Genomic DNA, 16873 nt, shown 5'->3' on the forward strand with positions numbered 1-16873 from the left:
GTATCTCCAGGAAAGTTTCCTAGAGATCTCTCTGGAGGATTCATGTGATATGTCGGTGTCCATTAACACACTGTTCCACCCCACTGAGTAGCTGTACAGGGGAATGTGAAGCAGATGCAAACACAGCTAGTCTTGTACATTTCTATTCCTTAACCCACTTATAGCATAAAGCAAAAGACAGCTCTACCTCATGTAACGAGCAGTATCAACTCAAAATGATCCCTTACCAGAGCTCCCCTCTCCTGCATCATGCATGCTAGAGATGAAGTGCTGGGACTAGCTCAAACCTCAAGAGTTGAGAAGAGGTCCTGGCTTGCAACAGTACTGGACTACCCTGTCACATGTCCCATCTCATCCTCCAATTCCACTTCCTTGTCTACCACTCTGACCTCGGGGTTGAGTCTGCTGGCCACTGTCTCCAGCCCCCACAAAGTATCCAAGGGGCTCTTGGTGGTGGAGGTGGGGTTGCTGCCAAGGATCGTGTCCAGCTCCTTATAGAAGCAGCAGATCTTTGGCACAGCACCAGAGTGATGTTTTGATTCCTTTGCCTTCTGGTATGCCTCCCTTAGCTTCTTTATCTTTGCACGGCCTAGATGCATGTCCCATTTGTAGGCCTTATCCAACATGCCACGAGAAATCTGACTGTAGGTATCGAAGTTCTTACAGCTGCAGCGGAAACTGCACAGCCTCCTGTCATGGTATAATTCCCCACTCTGAACCTTAGCGTCCAAAAAGGTGGGGTACCAGCATAAATTCCTCTAAGCTCAATTATCAGCTTAGCACTTGTAGCGCTGCCACCAACCAGGAATTCCAGTGCCTGGTACACTCTGGTCCCCCCAAAACCTTGCCCAGGGACCCCCAAGACCCAGACCTTCTGGATCTTAACACAAGGAAAGTAAACCCTTTCCCTCACCGTTGCCTCTCCCAGGCTTCCCCTCCCTGGGTTACCCTGGAAGATCACTGAGATTCAAACTCCTTGAATCTTGAAACAGAGAGGAAAATGCACCTTTCCCCCTCCTTCTCTCTCCCCCTCCCAGACTCTCCCTGAGAGAGAAAGTAATCCTAACACAGAGAGAAAATTAACCTTTCTCTCCCTGTAGTAGAGTGGATCTCTGCTCCTGCCCAGAAAGGGTTAAAAACAGCCCGGGAAAGGGGCTGAGGCTGGGGAAGGGGAAAGCAGCCCTTTTAGGCTGGGCTGATTGGGGAAGTGGCTGCAGCTGGGGGCCACGCCCCAAACTGAGCGACAAGGCCTAATAAGAGGGCCAGGGAAGCCAAGGGCAGACAGTCTTCCTCTGCCTGTAGAGGGAGAAGGGCCTGGCTGCTGAGAACCAGAGCAGGTACCTAGGGTAAAGCAGTGCTGGGGAAAAGCAGAGGAGCTGGGGAGCTCCTGCCTGGAAAGCCCCAGGCTGTGGCCTAAGATTAGGCCAGGGGGTACTGGGGTTGTACAGCCCCTTGCTGATGATGAGTGGCTGAAACAGCAGTATGCCCCAGGGTGTGGGGCTAGACAATGACTGGTAGTAGCCTACACTGAGGCAAAGTGGGGATAGAGGGTGGAGGGTTCCCAGGGAGGGGAAACCCCTAAGGAAAAAGGGTTGCTGCCAGGGGGCAGAACCCCATGTAAAAGGGGCACTGGGGTCCAGGGAGGGACACAGGGCCTGTAGCAGGAAACAAGGCCAATCACTGGCCTGCAGAGGGCGCTCTGAGCTGGAATTTGAGCTAATTCCCAGGACGACCAGTAGGAGGTGCTGCGGGGGTGAGTGATCCTGGGTTACACTCCTCCTTTCTCCCTACCAATTCCCTAGTGGATCCAGACCCGATACCCTGGGGTCTCACCACAATAAAAAAACAATCAAGTTCTTAAACAAGAAAAGCTTTTAATTAAAGAAAGAAAAAACAGTAAAAATTATCTTTGTAAATTTAAAATGGAATATTTTACAGGGTCTTTCAGCTATAGACACTGGGAATACCCTCCCAGCCTAAGTATACAAATACACATTTGAACTCCTCCCAGCCAAATACACATTTGCTAATAAAGAAAATAAACATAAGCCTAACTTGCCTTAGCTACCTAGTACTCACTATTCTGAACTTATAAGAGCCTGTATCGGAGAGATTGGAGAGAAACCTGGTTGCATGTCTGGTCCCTCTGAGCCCCCAGAGTGAACAACCACCAAAAACTAACAGCACACACACAAACTTCCCTCCCTCAAGATTTGAAAGTATCCTGTCCTCTGGTCAGGTAACAGCCAGGCTCACTGAACTTAATCCTTTACAGGCAAAAGAGACATGAAGTACTTCTGTTCTATTAACCCTTGACTATCTGTTTATGACATCTCCTCTCCCCACAGATCCAACAACGCTGGTGTGCTCCAAGTGGGACACTGTCTGCTGTGTGGAGCTGCCATGGTCAAGTGGGAAGATGCAATGTGTGTTCTCTGTGCTAAGCAAACAAGTGGAACTTCAAAAATTCCCAGGTCTTTACAGGGGGAGGGGTGGATGCCTTCATACCTAGGTGCAGGGCAGCAGTGTTTGAACTGCTAATCAGAGCAGCCAGGATGGGCATTGTCGGACACCTCGTGGAAGTCATTCACGGTGACATAATCAAGTGTAGTGTCTACACTGACACTTTGTCAATGTAACTTGCTGCAAAAAGCTCTATGCCTCTTGTTGAGGTGGTTTTATTTTCTCGGCAAAGCAGGAGAGTTTTGTCATCTACTGTTTTGTAGATGAAAGCTGACTTTTGTCAACAAAACTCTGTAGTGTAGACAATGCCTCAGTCACTATTTTGGCCTTGATGTGTTTTTTACAAATAAAAGTTTCATGCTTGGAATAAAGAGGAGTAGATGCTGTATGCTCAGACAGTAAACAGTAGTAGATATACAAGAATGACAGAAAATAAGAAAATACAATAGCCAAGAAAACTGTACATGACTTCTATTGTACATTAGAACCATTAGCACTAAATAAAGAGTATGTGTGATCATCTATGACTGGTACATTCAGACTACTTATCACAGAAACAAATCTTAAGAGGACGCAGAGAAATAAGAGAACTCTCTCTTCCTTACATTAGCTTGTTACCCATTTCCAACTCTGTATCATCCAAGTAGGTTTATGTAGCAGTCATGGGCTTACCTCCCATATTGACTTGTAATATAGTTCTAGAAATGACTCCCAGTCATAATCGTAAATATCCATTTGGTTAGTATGTTGGAGAATCTTCATATTTGATCACATGAAGGAGCGCAGAGATCCATGAATCTATGAGGGACGGAGTTGCTCTGTCAGTTCATTAGTGCAATTCACTTAGCTGCCAAAACAGCCTGCAGGTGAGAATGTCTCCCACAATTTATTTAGAGTATGAAGCAAATTAATTTCTCCCAGTCTCAGTACCACTGCATCTTTCATGGATGCTTAAGGTTCATTCTTCCAGCTGACATCTTCCTAACAGAGGTTAATGCATTTCCAGATCACTTATTGGCTGCAGCACCCATAGATGCCAAAGGGAGCTCCAGGTGCTCAGCATCTCTGAAACCCAGGCCACTTTGTTTGGTGCCTAGTAGAGCTATACAGAAGATAGAAATTCCATTTCATGGAGGATTGAGAGATTTTGAAATTTGTCTTTGTTTGTTAGGCACAAACTCCCCAAATGTTAAAATTCTAAAAAAAAATTTGTTTCAGATCAATTGAAACATTTTGTTTTGAAAAATCAAAATATTTCATGTAGACTATGATTTCTTATAATAAAGTATTTACAATTAAAATATATTTTAAAAATAAAAACGTTTCATTCCAAAAATGTCAAAACGGTATGTTTCAACACTGAGCTTTTTCCCAAGGTTTTTCTCTAAAACAAAATTTCTGCAAAACTGACATGAATTTGCAAAGCATTTTGCTTTGGCTAGAACTGTGTTCGCTGACGGACAATGGTTCAACTGAAGTTTTTTTCTATCTAGCTCTAATGCCTAGACATAATTCTTGATGGCTTTGAGCCACTCAAGTTAGAAAATGGAGGTTTATAGGGTTTTGGGATATACCACTGTTGTCCACATATTTGTTTCCAGGCATGATTTCATGGCTGGTTTAAGTAACAACAGGGGTGATAGGGCAGTACATGGAGAACAGCTGTGAGTGAGACATGGGTACTCAACACCTGTAAAAAAAATAGTCAATTATTTAGGTGCCTAATTTTATACACCCCAATTTGAAAACTTTGTTCTCAGAAGTCAGATGAAAATGTTAAGATGCTCACTGCAATATTTTCTCTCTTATCTTGCACAAATTATATAAGGTGTTTGTTTAAATATGCAGTTTATTATACTGATGTGTGCTAAACTGTGAACACATATGTTGTGCAACATGGCTGAACTAACATTGCTGCAAGAACCATATTCTGTCATCTTGATTTGAGTGGTTTCAATTTGCAACTGTATGTTTTTTGCATTAAATAATGTATAGTATTTTTCCTATAAAGCTCCTTTCAAATGGCACTCTAGATTAATAAATGTTACGTTGTTCCTTGCCAGAACTGCACTGAATTTCCCATATGGTCTGGAGCTTGTTTGCCAGACCTGCAACACGCCAAATCCTGCACACACGTGTTCTACTTTAGCTTCATTCAGGAAGAGCTTCCTCTAGCTGCTTTAATTGTTCTGCAGTTACATGTAGGATCTTGCAGCATTTGAAATCTCAGCTCAAGCCAAAGGCTAAAATGTGTAAATCCAGACTACACCAAGACACTGCCAAATAAAAGGGTAAACATAGAGGAAAGCAAATAGATTAGGTGATGGAGAATTCTTACTGCTAGCCATGTGTTGGGGAACTCAGAGGAGGTAACATCACTCTGGAAACTATCAGAGCCACTATTGGAGGCATTTTTCACTTGGATAAAGGTTCAGATGGAAATTTGGCCTGGAGTCAGGAGGGCATCCCAACCAGGCTGGGATTTGGCATTCAGCCAAGAGGGTATGCTCCAACTCACTGGAGAAATGCAAAGACAGCATGTGTGAGAAATCACATTGCTTTGCAAAATTCAGATAAAGGGTGGAATTCTGGACTGTCCAATGTAAAGGATGGGTGATTCCCGGGATGGCCAATTCCTCTGTATTAGCACACTAAAACAGCTTCAGTTTAGACTTTTTGAGCACGATATGATCAGAATGAATTTCACAGACCTATCAAACACACATTTCAGAATTGACACAGGAACCTATCATTATTCAGAGGTTGTGTTTTTTTTTTGTGTGGAGGGGAGGGGTTAAATGGATAGGGAGATCAGGCACAGTAGAAAAGCTATTTGCTTTCCATGTGAGAAGGGTTCTGATAGGACTGTTCCAAAGGAACCTGAATTCAGAGGCACAGCTTCTTGGAAGGAGTAGAGCTCTAGCACATCAGGCCAATGCATACAGAAGTGGTTACAATCTCCTCAAATACAATCGTAAAGAGGAAGTAAATTTACTGGATTGAATATTTAGTGTTTCTGACTAAACATGGAAGGAGCAAGCTCAAGTTTGTTTCTTCAGTTATTTTGATCATTTTATAGGACATATTTGAGTTTTCATATACACCTCTACCCTGATATAACACAAATTCGGATATAACGCAGTAAAGCAGTGCTCCGAGGGGGGTCAAAGCAAGTTCGATATAACGCGGTTTCACCTATAATATGGTAAGATTTTTTTGGCTCCCGAGGACAGCATTATATTGGGGTAGAGGTGTATATACTATGTTGCTTGTTTTTCCTGTATACATGATCTTCATTTTACTAGGAAGTGTTTCTGGATTCCTTATCCTCTCCATATACTCCTTGTTTCTTACCATGGTAGCAGTGCATATACATCTTTTTGTTCATCCACTCCTCATTATGTTTACTTTGATCTGCCTTTCAAATCACAATTTTATAATAAGTAAGTTGTGTCAGGGTGCCTCCCTTCTCCCTTAAACAGATACAAACATAAGATGGTGGTGGTAGTACATTACATTCACCACTGTAAATCAGTCTTTAGTGTCTGTGAAAGGAACCAATATTAACAGCCATTGAAACTAAAGCATTCTCTATCCACCATTGGGGCAGGTGTGCAAGCTTTCCGTATCATCAATCTTCCTCTTTAGGAGTGAAAATGCATCAGTCGCTTTTTATTTAGAATTCTGGGCTTTTGAGACTAGTAATTGTAACACCTTAGTGCTAGGAATTATATTTGGATGAAAATTCATTTCACAGAGGCGAAACAGTTGTAAAGGGGTAGTAACATTTAACAATACCTCTAAAAGATTATGCAATAAGGAACTTACTGTATGATTGCTAAACTAACTGATGCACATGGCTTTGAACATAAAGTGCACCAAGAAATATATGCTGTTTAGCCAGGAGTCTTCTCCTCTGCCTTTTTCAAATCAAATGATTTAGACTTGTGTGTCTTTATTTATTAAAATACAGCGTGCAGGAGATAGCATGTACAAAGAATGCTCAAATACTAGAGGACATGATATAAAACCTAGATCAAAGAAAATGAAATGTAGAGGAAGTTTTTGAGAATACACTTTAGCATTACGGTGGTCCATGCAATCCTTGGCTTTGTAGAGCCCTATGTCTCCCTTTTAGATACATCTAAAGGGAGACATAGGGTAGTGGACTGATAAACATTTGAAAGCAAGAGATCCCTAAGTTATGTATTTACACAATTGGGTGAGCATTTCTGTGGCTAGACTTATTTTCCAAACAGTGGCTGGGATAAGAATAATTGAGGATCTAAAACTTGTAACATAAACCACGTTGCTTGTGGTTGTGAGCAATCACAGCCTTTTGGCCCATAAAACCCAGAGACATGGCATTGCAGATTTGGGGGAGGAGGACAAATAGAAATTTTATTTAAAAAAAATTAAGTTTCTAGCCCCTTTCCTTTCAAATGTTAACTACTTGCTAGGTCTGTCACTAACTTACAGGGTCGGGCTACCTCCTAGGATCAGTCAACTATGGACCTGTGTCCCTTAACTTTGGGAGAGCTGCTGATGCTTGAAGACTGCTGGCAGAACAGTGACAGCCATAATCTCTATTCCCCCAAGCATGTGACACTCCACAAATGGGCAGTGCTGGCTAGGACCACCATTAACCAACACTACATACACCCAAGGGGAGGGATTCATCTCCTCCAGGGAAAGGTAACAGTGCCTGCTGACACAGGATGTATGCACAGTGTACAGCCCCACACTAATAGGAGTGAATTAAGACCAATATTTACAAAGAGCTAACATTTGCCTAAACACAATCACTAACATAATTTGCTGGAAGATGGTTATGACAGAGCTGAAGTCAGTGCTGTATATCCTCTATGTTACATTACATAAGTATATTGGGAGTTAAAGATACCCTAAACTTTTAGTCTTCTTGATTTAATCTCTTTATGCATCAACCACACACAAGCAGTTTCAACATTCTCCTCTATTTTAAGTTGACCTTCTGCAGAAATTCAAAGCTTTATACTCCTCTGCCCTTTACTGAGTTTAAGACGTTTAAATGTGGGAGACAAAATTAATTAACAATCTGAGATAATAAAATAGGTTAAAAAATTTTTTTAAAACTACTTAAAGTTAATTAGACTGTAATGTGCCAAGATTTACTACAGTTTTAGAGACAGACTGAAGTTAAAACTGAACTCCACATTCTGCAACACTGAATGAACATTTTATGACATGGTTTTTTTTGGTGTGACAAGAAACAATTGAAAAAGTTTTGCTACTGCTAAAATTACATTGCTTAGAGAAAAATATTCTGTGTGTTACCATTTGTTGCCATGATTTACAAAGATAAGGCCTATATTCTACATCAGCTTCACAGTGAAGTTTTAAAGGAATGGAGCTTTCAGTGGAGTTTGAAGGTTTCTGCATTATCGTTTGTGTTGTTGCAAACAGGGCCAAATGATGCTCTCTTACAAGCTTCTCAAGAAATTCAGCACATCTCTTCAGATTCATCTCCTGAATGTTAAAGCTCTCGCCTCCATTGCTTCTATCTATCCAATAAAAAGCTGATATACTATCTAAAATCACAATGCACAGAGAAGGATGAGCAAAAAACTTGTTTTCTAGAGAGTAAAGAGTGAGAAGCAACTGGGTGCTGCTATTGCAATTAACCAGGAAAAGCCTTCCAAGGCACTGTTTGATCATTTCTTCTGTGCTTTGGGACAGTCTGTGTTCAAGAATGGTAACTAGGCGAAGCATGTCAAAATGGTAGTCAGTATCAATGAACATGATTTCTACTTCCAGTCCTCCTCCCGATTTTGGAAGGACACAGCGGGCTATCAGGTGATAAAGCATTTCTGTTTTTCCTGTTCCTTCTGGACCATGGAATTCAATGACATCTCCTGAGAATAAAAAAGAAAACAAAATTAAAAAACCAAGCACATGAGACAGTTTGTAAGCAATGTGTGCTCCATTTTCAAGGTTTACTGACCTGATTTTTCAAAGTCACCAAGCACTCACAAATCATTTACTTCATTCAGAGCTACCAGTATGCACTGACAGCTGCAAATGCTCATTGCTTCAGAAAGATCAGGCCAGAAGAGTATTTTGGGCCCCCTGATCTACATCTACTAGTTCAGTGGTTCTCAAACTAGGGGTTGGGACCCCTGAAGGGGTCATAAGGCTACTACATGGGGGGGTTGTGAGCGGTCGGCCTCTATCCCAAACCCCACTTTGCCGCCAGCATTTATAATGGCGTTAAATATATAAAAATGTGTTTTTAATTTATAAGGTGGGTGGGGGGGTGTCGCACTCAGAGGCTTGCTATGTGAAGCAAAAAAAAAGTTTGAGAATCACTGTACTTGTTACTGTTAAACCAGATTGCTACATCCTTATCAGAACTCCTGAAAAGAAGCCAATTCTTCCTTTTGGCCCAGCGAGTTCTGTGGCTTCTTGTTGTTTTGACAAGTAGAACAAATGTAGAACACCCTTTTTCCCATTCCTGTCCCAGTCAGGCCCCTGAAAGAAGCAGGGAACATACATCACAGATGCAACTGATGATGCATGTCAATGGTATTCAGTACTAAAACATAAAATAAAGAGAGCTCCTAAAAGATATTAAAGAGAACCGAGTTTTGACTTTTTACCCCCAAATCCCCACCAGTACATTTGCATTATTTTGCCTAATTTTGGTGTCTAATTAAACCCTGCAAAATACAATTCTTCATGCTGCTTTATCAGTATGTTCTACAATGATTACTACACTGGTTAATGCAATAAGTGATAAAATAGAAACTAAAGTCTCATTTCACATGAAAAATCCATTTTGTGGCTAATAGTTTAACAACTATATGCTACTGATGACTGCACACGAACAAGTAATTTCCTTTTTCTATTCCCCCTCCCACCGCAAACACACAATTAAGTTTCACCTGCTGTTAATTAAAGCTTGTCTATACAAAGGAGTTTAGTCTACACTAACTCAAGTTGGTGTGGCCCGAAAATGCCTTCGTACATGACGCAATTCCTTAGAGTGCACTAACTCTGTATTTATCACAAACTCTGGAGTCCTCTTTCAAAGTGTATTAAGATTGATGCAAATTAGTGTGATCTATTGTTCATGTGGATGCAATGTTGCTGCACATTACTTTGGCAGTCATACAAATGCTATCCCACATTGCTCTGCAGTGCCCATTACTGACCTGTCTGTACCCCTGTGTGCTTTCCACTGCTATGAGGTGAAGTTGACCAGATGTCCCAATTCCAGTTTAAAAGCTGGCACAGTGCCAGGATTGCCCCATTTGCTCCTGGATTCCAATATTATTGGCATTATACCAATATTACTCCCACAGCCTTTACAACATGCCTCAAGCATCTGCTTCGAGCTGTGCTGAGGCTCACTGCCATCTGGGGAGCAGAACTGGGGCAATAAGCTCTTGAGGCCAGCCTCTGCAATAAAGACATGTTTGTGGACACTGCTAGTCAGATATCCACAGGTCACAACTGGGACACTGAGCAGTGCCAGATAAAGATCAAACAGCTCAAGAAAGCTTACTTTAAAAGCAGGATGCCAAGAAGCAGTCCAGCCATGGAAATATAATCTATTTTTTAAGAAGCTGGACAAGATATTATGTGATTACACCACTACTGAACCCAAGGAGGTTGTGGACCCTGCACCTCTCCCCCAAGGACAAGCAGCAAGAGTCACTAGATGAGGGACATGAGTGTATGGGGAGACTTTGGCAAACCAGTGAAGTGCCTAAAACCACTAGGGCTTATTGTTAAAGGCGGCCTAGTCAACAAGCTGTAAATTGGCCATTCAGTAATCTCAGCTTGACAAAGGCAGGAGGGAAGGGGGTTTTCGGTGCCACAGCAAGGGCAGCTTGACCCCGCGTCCTTCCTGATAAGAATTGTGTTGAAGTTGCTGATACTTTTTAGAAGAGCAGGATGTGCCCCAGGAATGTCTATCGGGGTCTCAAGGCTGCAGACACTGGAAAAACTCACACCTGGTTAATCAATCAGAAGGAACTTCTTGTTGATCATTGAAATGCTTACTTAACAAGCAGCAAAGAGTCCTGCGGCACTTTATAGACTAACAGATGTATTGGAGCATGAGCTTTCATGGGTGAATACCCACTTCGTCGGATGCATACTTAACAAGGTTTCTTTAAGGGACACGTCATTCTATTACTAATGTATAAATAAGGGGAAAAACCTTGAGATAGTTGGACTTATTTGGAGACTCTTTTGAACTCTCTTGGACTCTCCCTCTGGATACATCTTGTGGTCCCCACCGGCCGATGGAAGATTTGGCCACCAGAAGCCTGCCGCTGTGTCACTCGAGAGCCACACTCAGCTTTGGTAATTATCAAGGGTTAGGGGTGTTTTACTAATCTTGTTGTGGACGTGTGTAAGTGCTTGAGACTAGTAAAGTTCAGCTTTAAGTGAAAGCACTCTTGTGTTGTCCTGTTTATGCCAGCCATCTATTGGTCGGACGGCCGCGTCTCCCCTGATTTATTTCCTGACACCTCCTCGCACAGAGTAAAAGTTACCAAGAGCTTTGGGTTGAAAGAACCCCGGGTAACAATGAGGAGGGCAGTGGAGAGCTGTCCACAGAAGCCAGGATTTCTTTGGTACTCCAGACCATGAGAGCAGCTGTGTAGAAAGTGAGCCTGATTCCCAGTCAAAAATGAATCCTTTCCCACCAATTATCCTTTCCCACCAATCAACACTGGATTTCTGAGTCTAGAAATGATGCTGTACCACGTGAAGCTGCTCCAGAAAAAGCTCATGTACTTGTAGCTGATCGTTGTCATCTTCCTCATCCTCCACCTTCCGCCAACACTGCTGTTGCTACTGGAGGAGCTGCTACTGCCGACGCATCATCTGCTCAGTGGTGCAGTGGGTGAAGTCCAAAGCCAAAGCTCCGCAGCTTCAACAGCTCAAAAAAAGCCCAAACAGCCTCTGCATATTTGGGGTTGCCACCAAACCTGCAAGATGCATTGTTGGTCCGTCCGGACCAACAGACAGCAATTTAAAATGGTGCTAGCTTGCCCAGACAGAGAGGAAGCATGAGGTGGCGACAGCAGAATCATGGGATACTTTGAATTTCACCCCAAGTCCTAATATTCCACTGGCTTCCTCTATTCATCCCACAATGTGCAGCGAGAAAAATCCCAGAATGCACATAGGTCAGCAACGAAGCAAAGGACCATGGGATACCATCCTAGACTGCCATATGCTTAGTATGGGGGGGGGGGGTTGGACTAGATGACCTCTTAAGATCCCTTCCAATCCTGATATTCTATGCACCAAACCCATCATGTATATACAGTGATGCAAACTGAAAAAAGATACAGCTATCCTGAGTGCGTGCTATTAGTATGGCGTACTAGTTGGTGAGCAAGCTAAACCGTGCCCCCCCATGTAGACAAGGACTTAGTGTTAAAGAAATTACTATTGATGCAAGATTGGCAACTGGACGATACTGACTAGCAGCAACTCTGTCATTACAGGTGGCTAGGGCTTGAAGAAGAGGCTGCTACATAATAGACTAAGACTGTACTTTTATTTCTGATAAATATACAAAGAAAAAATAAAAATAGAGATAACACAGGGAAGGAAAAACATGTTAGATGTACTTGTCATGTTTAGATGTCTATTTTTGTAGCATCGACAGGCCTGTAGTGTTTCAGATATGGAATGTGCTTGTTCCCCTTCACTAGCTAGTGATGTGTACCTGTGACTGACAAAGGGAAAGTCAGCAGATTACCTTGCCTCAGTGCAGGGAACTGGACTAGGTAAGTTAACAAGGTCCCTTCCACTCCTTCATGTCTATGATTCTATGATTTATTATGTATTTTCTCAGACAGTGCTTACAATATGAAACTGCATCTTTTGGGAAGATGGAATTGCAGATTGCATGGGAGCTAGGAAGCTACTCTTCTGCCATCTGAGGTGGTGATTTTTCTCTTTGCAGGCGGATGCAACCTACGTGGAAATTCTGCTTCATCCACAGTTGAAATAATAATTAAAAACACACTACCGAATGCAAGGAAGTGTTAAAAAGACAAACTAGAAAGCAGAACCCATTAGTAGGGAGGTGGTTCTTTTGTCAGATACACATGCAGGACACCTAAAAAGTCAGGCTTACATCAGAAGAAGATAAAAGTTAACTATTTATTAATTGCTCTTTTTCGTTTTAGAAAGCTACTATTCTCTTTTTATGGTGTACGCTAATTCCATGTAGGGCTTCATACATTATGGTAAAAGCATGTGCAGTAAACTGGACATTTAACTGCTCTACTCTGGCAGAATTAGAATTGCACAACTGTAACTGCAGCAAGCTTTGCATTTCCATGACCAAGGCAAGTGTAAATGGGGTAAGAGCTTTCCAGAGGAATGCAAGAGCAGAGAATTAATTGCAGCTTTGCTCCAATATGTTTGTGCCTGTCTGAGTTAATAGGGTTTTTCAAGTCATTACTCAACTTCCATAGGCTGTTATTGCTCACAAGTACACAGACTATCATGGAGAAGTTGAGACAAGGGAAGAAGCAGTGAATTGAGACTCTTTGCTTCACATACTGGAAGTGTTAGAGGTAATTTACACATGATGTGACAGTTCTATCCACTTCAGCCGTACCTGTAAACTCTCTCTCCATAATACAAAGTATGTGAAATTCAGCAGTGTCTTTTCAAACTGGAGTTCAATTTTTCTCAATTTTTGATGTGTCCAAAATTACATGGAAGGGCCTGGGAGGCAATCAGGGTTGGTTTGTTTGTGCTGAATACCCCTTGCTAGATTAAGGGCAAGGACTATTCTGTATATTAAATAAATCCTCACTTTCCTCTCCTATTCAGAGTTCGCAATATTTAACACTGCTACTTTCAGGCATCTGTTATTCTGTTGTGTCACATACTGTGCTGAGGACATGACAACAATCACAGAACCCTGTTACAATATGAATCTGGCATGAAGAAGTCCTCTCAAATATGCTGGGTGGTGTCATTTCCTCCAGCTCCTTCTCAGCCTTTGAAACATTTTAGAATTAATTTGTCTTTTCCTGAAAAGTGCTTTACAAAATATAGGCTCAGTCCTGCCATTGGCTTCTGCACAAGACTTCCATTGCCTTCAATGGCAATTCTGAATGTCGCTCAGTTACTGGATTTGTCAATTAAACATTAAGAGCTGTTTCATCCATCTCTGAAATGAAATACAGCTTGTTCAAAAAGCACACAACAATGTTACACAATGGTTTAGGTGAAGTAGGGGATAGCATTGTTTCACTGTTTTCAGTGGTGAGTTTAAGAAAATTGTAAGTTATTCTATGAAGTAAATATTTGGTTTTGTCAGTTTAAAAGATGTTTTCCTTTGGGAGTTTGTGTGTGTACTCACATAAAGTTACCGTCTCTGGGGGAAGAGTTCTCATCAAGCATTGGGGATCATTATGACATGATAAATGCTTCCAGAAAGTTTAATTACGTAAAAAATGGTAAATGACATGAAAATCTATTCTAAAAGTTTCTCCGAGGGTTTACTAGATTTAATCTAAGGACAAGACACCTTATTTAAACTCCCTCTGAAGTTTGTTGAATACAGTTAGGTGTGACTTATGTCTGAATTGAACTTTGAAGTTAACACTCATTCTCTCAAAAGAAGTGCGCTTTGGACTGTAAAAAAAACTTGAAGTAGCAGGGAACTTCTGTGCCTTTGTGATTATCAAAGAGGCTGCCCGCAATAAGAACCACTATGTAATGAGAGCCCTTTATAGCATAATTTATAAATTTAGATTTTCACGAAGTTAGTGACTGGGCTGCTACCGTAAGATAAGAGGAAGAAGTTCACCCTTGCGGATCAGAGCAAGCAAACCATGACACAACAGAGGAAGGAGAACTGGCTGACAACTGGACTTTCAAAAAATCTTTGACAAAGTCTCTCACAAGAGGCTGTTAAGGAAACAAAGTAATAAATATTAACACTACCTAATACCATCTGTTATATTTTTGTCAGTAGATCTCAAAGTGCTCTAAAAGAGGGGAAATAACTATGGGATAAGAAGTACTGTACTGTCATAGACTAAGATACAGAGCAGGAATAAATGGCTAGTTTAATATGGAAGGAGGTTAACGGAAGGTTTCCATATTAGGACTAGTAATGCCTAATATTTACTAATAGTTGCAAAGTAGATGAACAGCAACATGAAAAAATGTGCTGATGGCATGGCAAAGTTTACAGATTACACAAAGCTAATTAAATTAATCAAGACTAGAGACTGAGGCCCTATTAGAGGTAGGTGAAGGAGCAGCCTGGTGTCATGAAATTCAGTACTGTTGAATTCAAGTTGATGCACACTGTAAAGAATACCTTGGACTATTCCCAAACAAAATGGTTCTATTTAGCTGTAATCATACAGGGGAAAAGCCCAGGAGCAAGGGCTAGAGACCGGAGTGGGACCAAGAGGTGCCCTGTAGGGAAGGGGAGCTTTAGAGCTGGGAGAGGGATGACTCCCAACATCTTGGTGGCCAGAAGTTACCTCCTGCCTGTCAGCTTTGCTCCCTGCTCCGTGCAAGCTCCACGCAGCAGCAAGGAGGAGCTGGAACAGGAAGGCAGTAATGGTTCTTCTGGCCACTGCACTGGCCAGCAACGCTGCTCTTCTGCTGCTGGGAACTCTGGGATACATCCAAAGGACTTCTGGGACCTGCAGGGTCCTGGGAGCCTAGATCTAAGTCCTAGCGTAGCACAATTGGTGTGTGCATGCAAAGGAAGTTAGGCTGAGCCCAGGCTCAAGCCCGGGCTTACACTGCTGTATAGACATACCCTCAAATGCTATTATATAAATAGATGGTATGTCCTCACCTAGAATACTGTGCTTAGTTCTAGCCATCCTATCTCAGAAAGCACATAGCAGAAGCAAATGCTTGTAGAACTATTTCATTGCATTGCAGCCCAGTAGACAATTCAAGTCAGGCTATTATCACACTCCGTGGCAGTGGTGGTGATGTGTATTATTCTACAGTTAGGGCTACAAGTCTTTCACGGACGTCACAGATTCCATGACTTTCTGGGATCTCTGTGACTTCTGCAGCGGCCAATGCAGCTGACCCCAGGGCCCGCTGCATCGGCTGCTTAGGCAGCCTGGGGCCACCAGCTGGTCCCGGCGCTGCCCCCGAGAAGTGATGCCCTGGGACACCTCCCACCCAGAGCAGCAGCAATGGGGCCCTGGACTGTCCCCTGCCTGGAGCAGCAGTGGCAGGGCCCCGGGCCGTCCCCTCCCAGAGCAGCCTCAGCGCTCGCTGGAGCGCTCCCGCCCCCCACTCCAGCACCTAAGATTTAGTTAGGAGTATTTTTAGTACAAGCCATGGAGAGGTCAGGGTCTGTGACTTTTTCTTTCTTGCCTGTGACCTGTCCATGACTTTTACTAAAATACTTGTGACTAAATCGCAGTCTTAACTACAGGCTGTTGCAGCTTTCACACTATCAGATGCTTTGTGACAATGATAGGTTAGTCATTTAGGAAATTGGGCAGAGGCTGTCACTATTCTCTACTTTTTGCAAGTGAAGGTAGGGGGAGGAAATGTTTACTTCAAATTAATTTTGGGTGTCATATTAAAGCTGAAAATCAGCTAAAAATTTACACCCACACCTAAGCTTGATATTCAAAGGTGGTAGAGACAGACTTGACTGGCAGCAGCGGAAGATTATTTTTAAAGCTCATGCCATTTCCACTATTTAGGAATACAGTAAAGTATCATGTAATGTGCTGATGTATCCTTAAAGGCACAATTCCCTCATGATTAGGAACAGTGGCTGGAATATCACTATAGCTCCAAACGTTCGTTGCTTCTATTTTATGATGCTCTGACTACACATTATGAATACTTGGTTGCCTATAATGGAATCATGTATAATTTATTTAAACATTACAGTACATATTGTTCTGTTTCAATGAAAACAGGAAAAAGCATAGCTAATTTAATAAAATGCTAAAAAATAAACAAAATTTTCTGTGAAGATGTATATAAAATAATTCACATATAAGGTATGGTAACATGGCCAAGACAAACAAAAATGAAACTAATTAAGGTGAGAGGACGAATAGAAAATTAGATTTTCATCAGGAGTTAAAACCAACAAAGCTAGGAAAAAAGATAAAAACAACAAGTATATGGGCTCAGGTAAGTAAAAATGACTTGCAAGGCTCTTTTAAATTAACTTGTAATATTAAGTGTCTGCATAACAAAAATTAATTAATACAGGTCAAAATCTGTACTAGTTTACATCCCGTACAATTCCACTTCTGTGAAGGCTTTATTTGGCCCTACCTAAAATTTAAGATTGGTATTATTTTGGTTTGCATCCAGAGAAAAGAGAAGGGCATCAAGAAAAAGTCCCAGCTAAATTTCTCTTTGGGACTTTGCA

General features: G+C 41.9%; 1 protein-coding gene across 2 annotated transcripts in view; it reads right to left on the reverse strand.

Annotated features, from left to right (window-relative positions):
* Positions 1-6606: 6606 nt before the first annotated feature.
* Positions 6607-16873, reverse strand: part of XRCC2 (X-ray repair cross complementing 2) — a 28769-nt gene continuing 18502 nt past the window's right edge. For both annotated transcript variants that reach the window (XM_050940438.1, XM_050940439.1), the window contains one exon: positions 6607-8357. In XM_050940438.1, coding sequence (XP_050796395.1) covers positions 7642-8357 — 716 coding nt within the window. In that variant the 3' untranslated portion in view covers positions 6607-7641. The remainder of the gene's footprint in view (positions 8358-16873) is intronic.

The sequence above is a fragment of the Gopherus flavomarginatus genome, chromosome 2 (genome assembly GCF_025201925.1).
Source record: "Gopherus flavomarginatus isolate rGopFla2 chromosome 2, rGopFla2.mat.asm, whole genome shotgun sequence".
NCBI classification, from domain to species: Eukaryota; Metazoa; Chordata; order Testudines; family Testudinidae; genus Gopherus; species Gopherus flavomarginatus.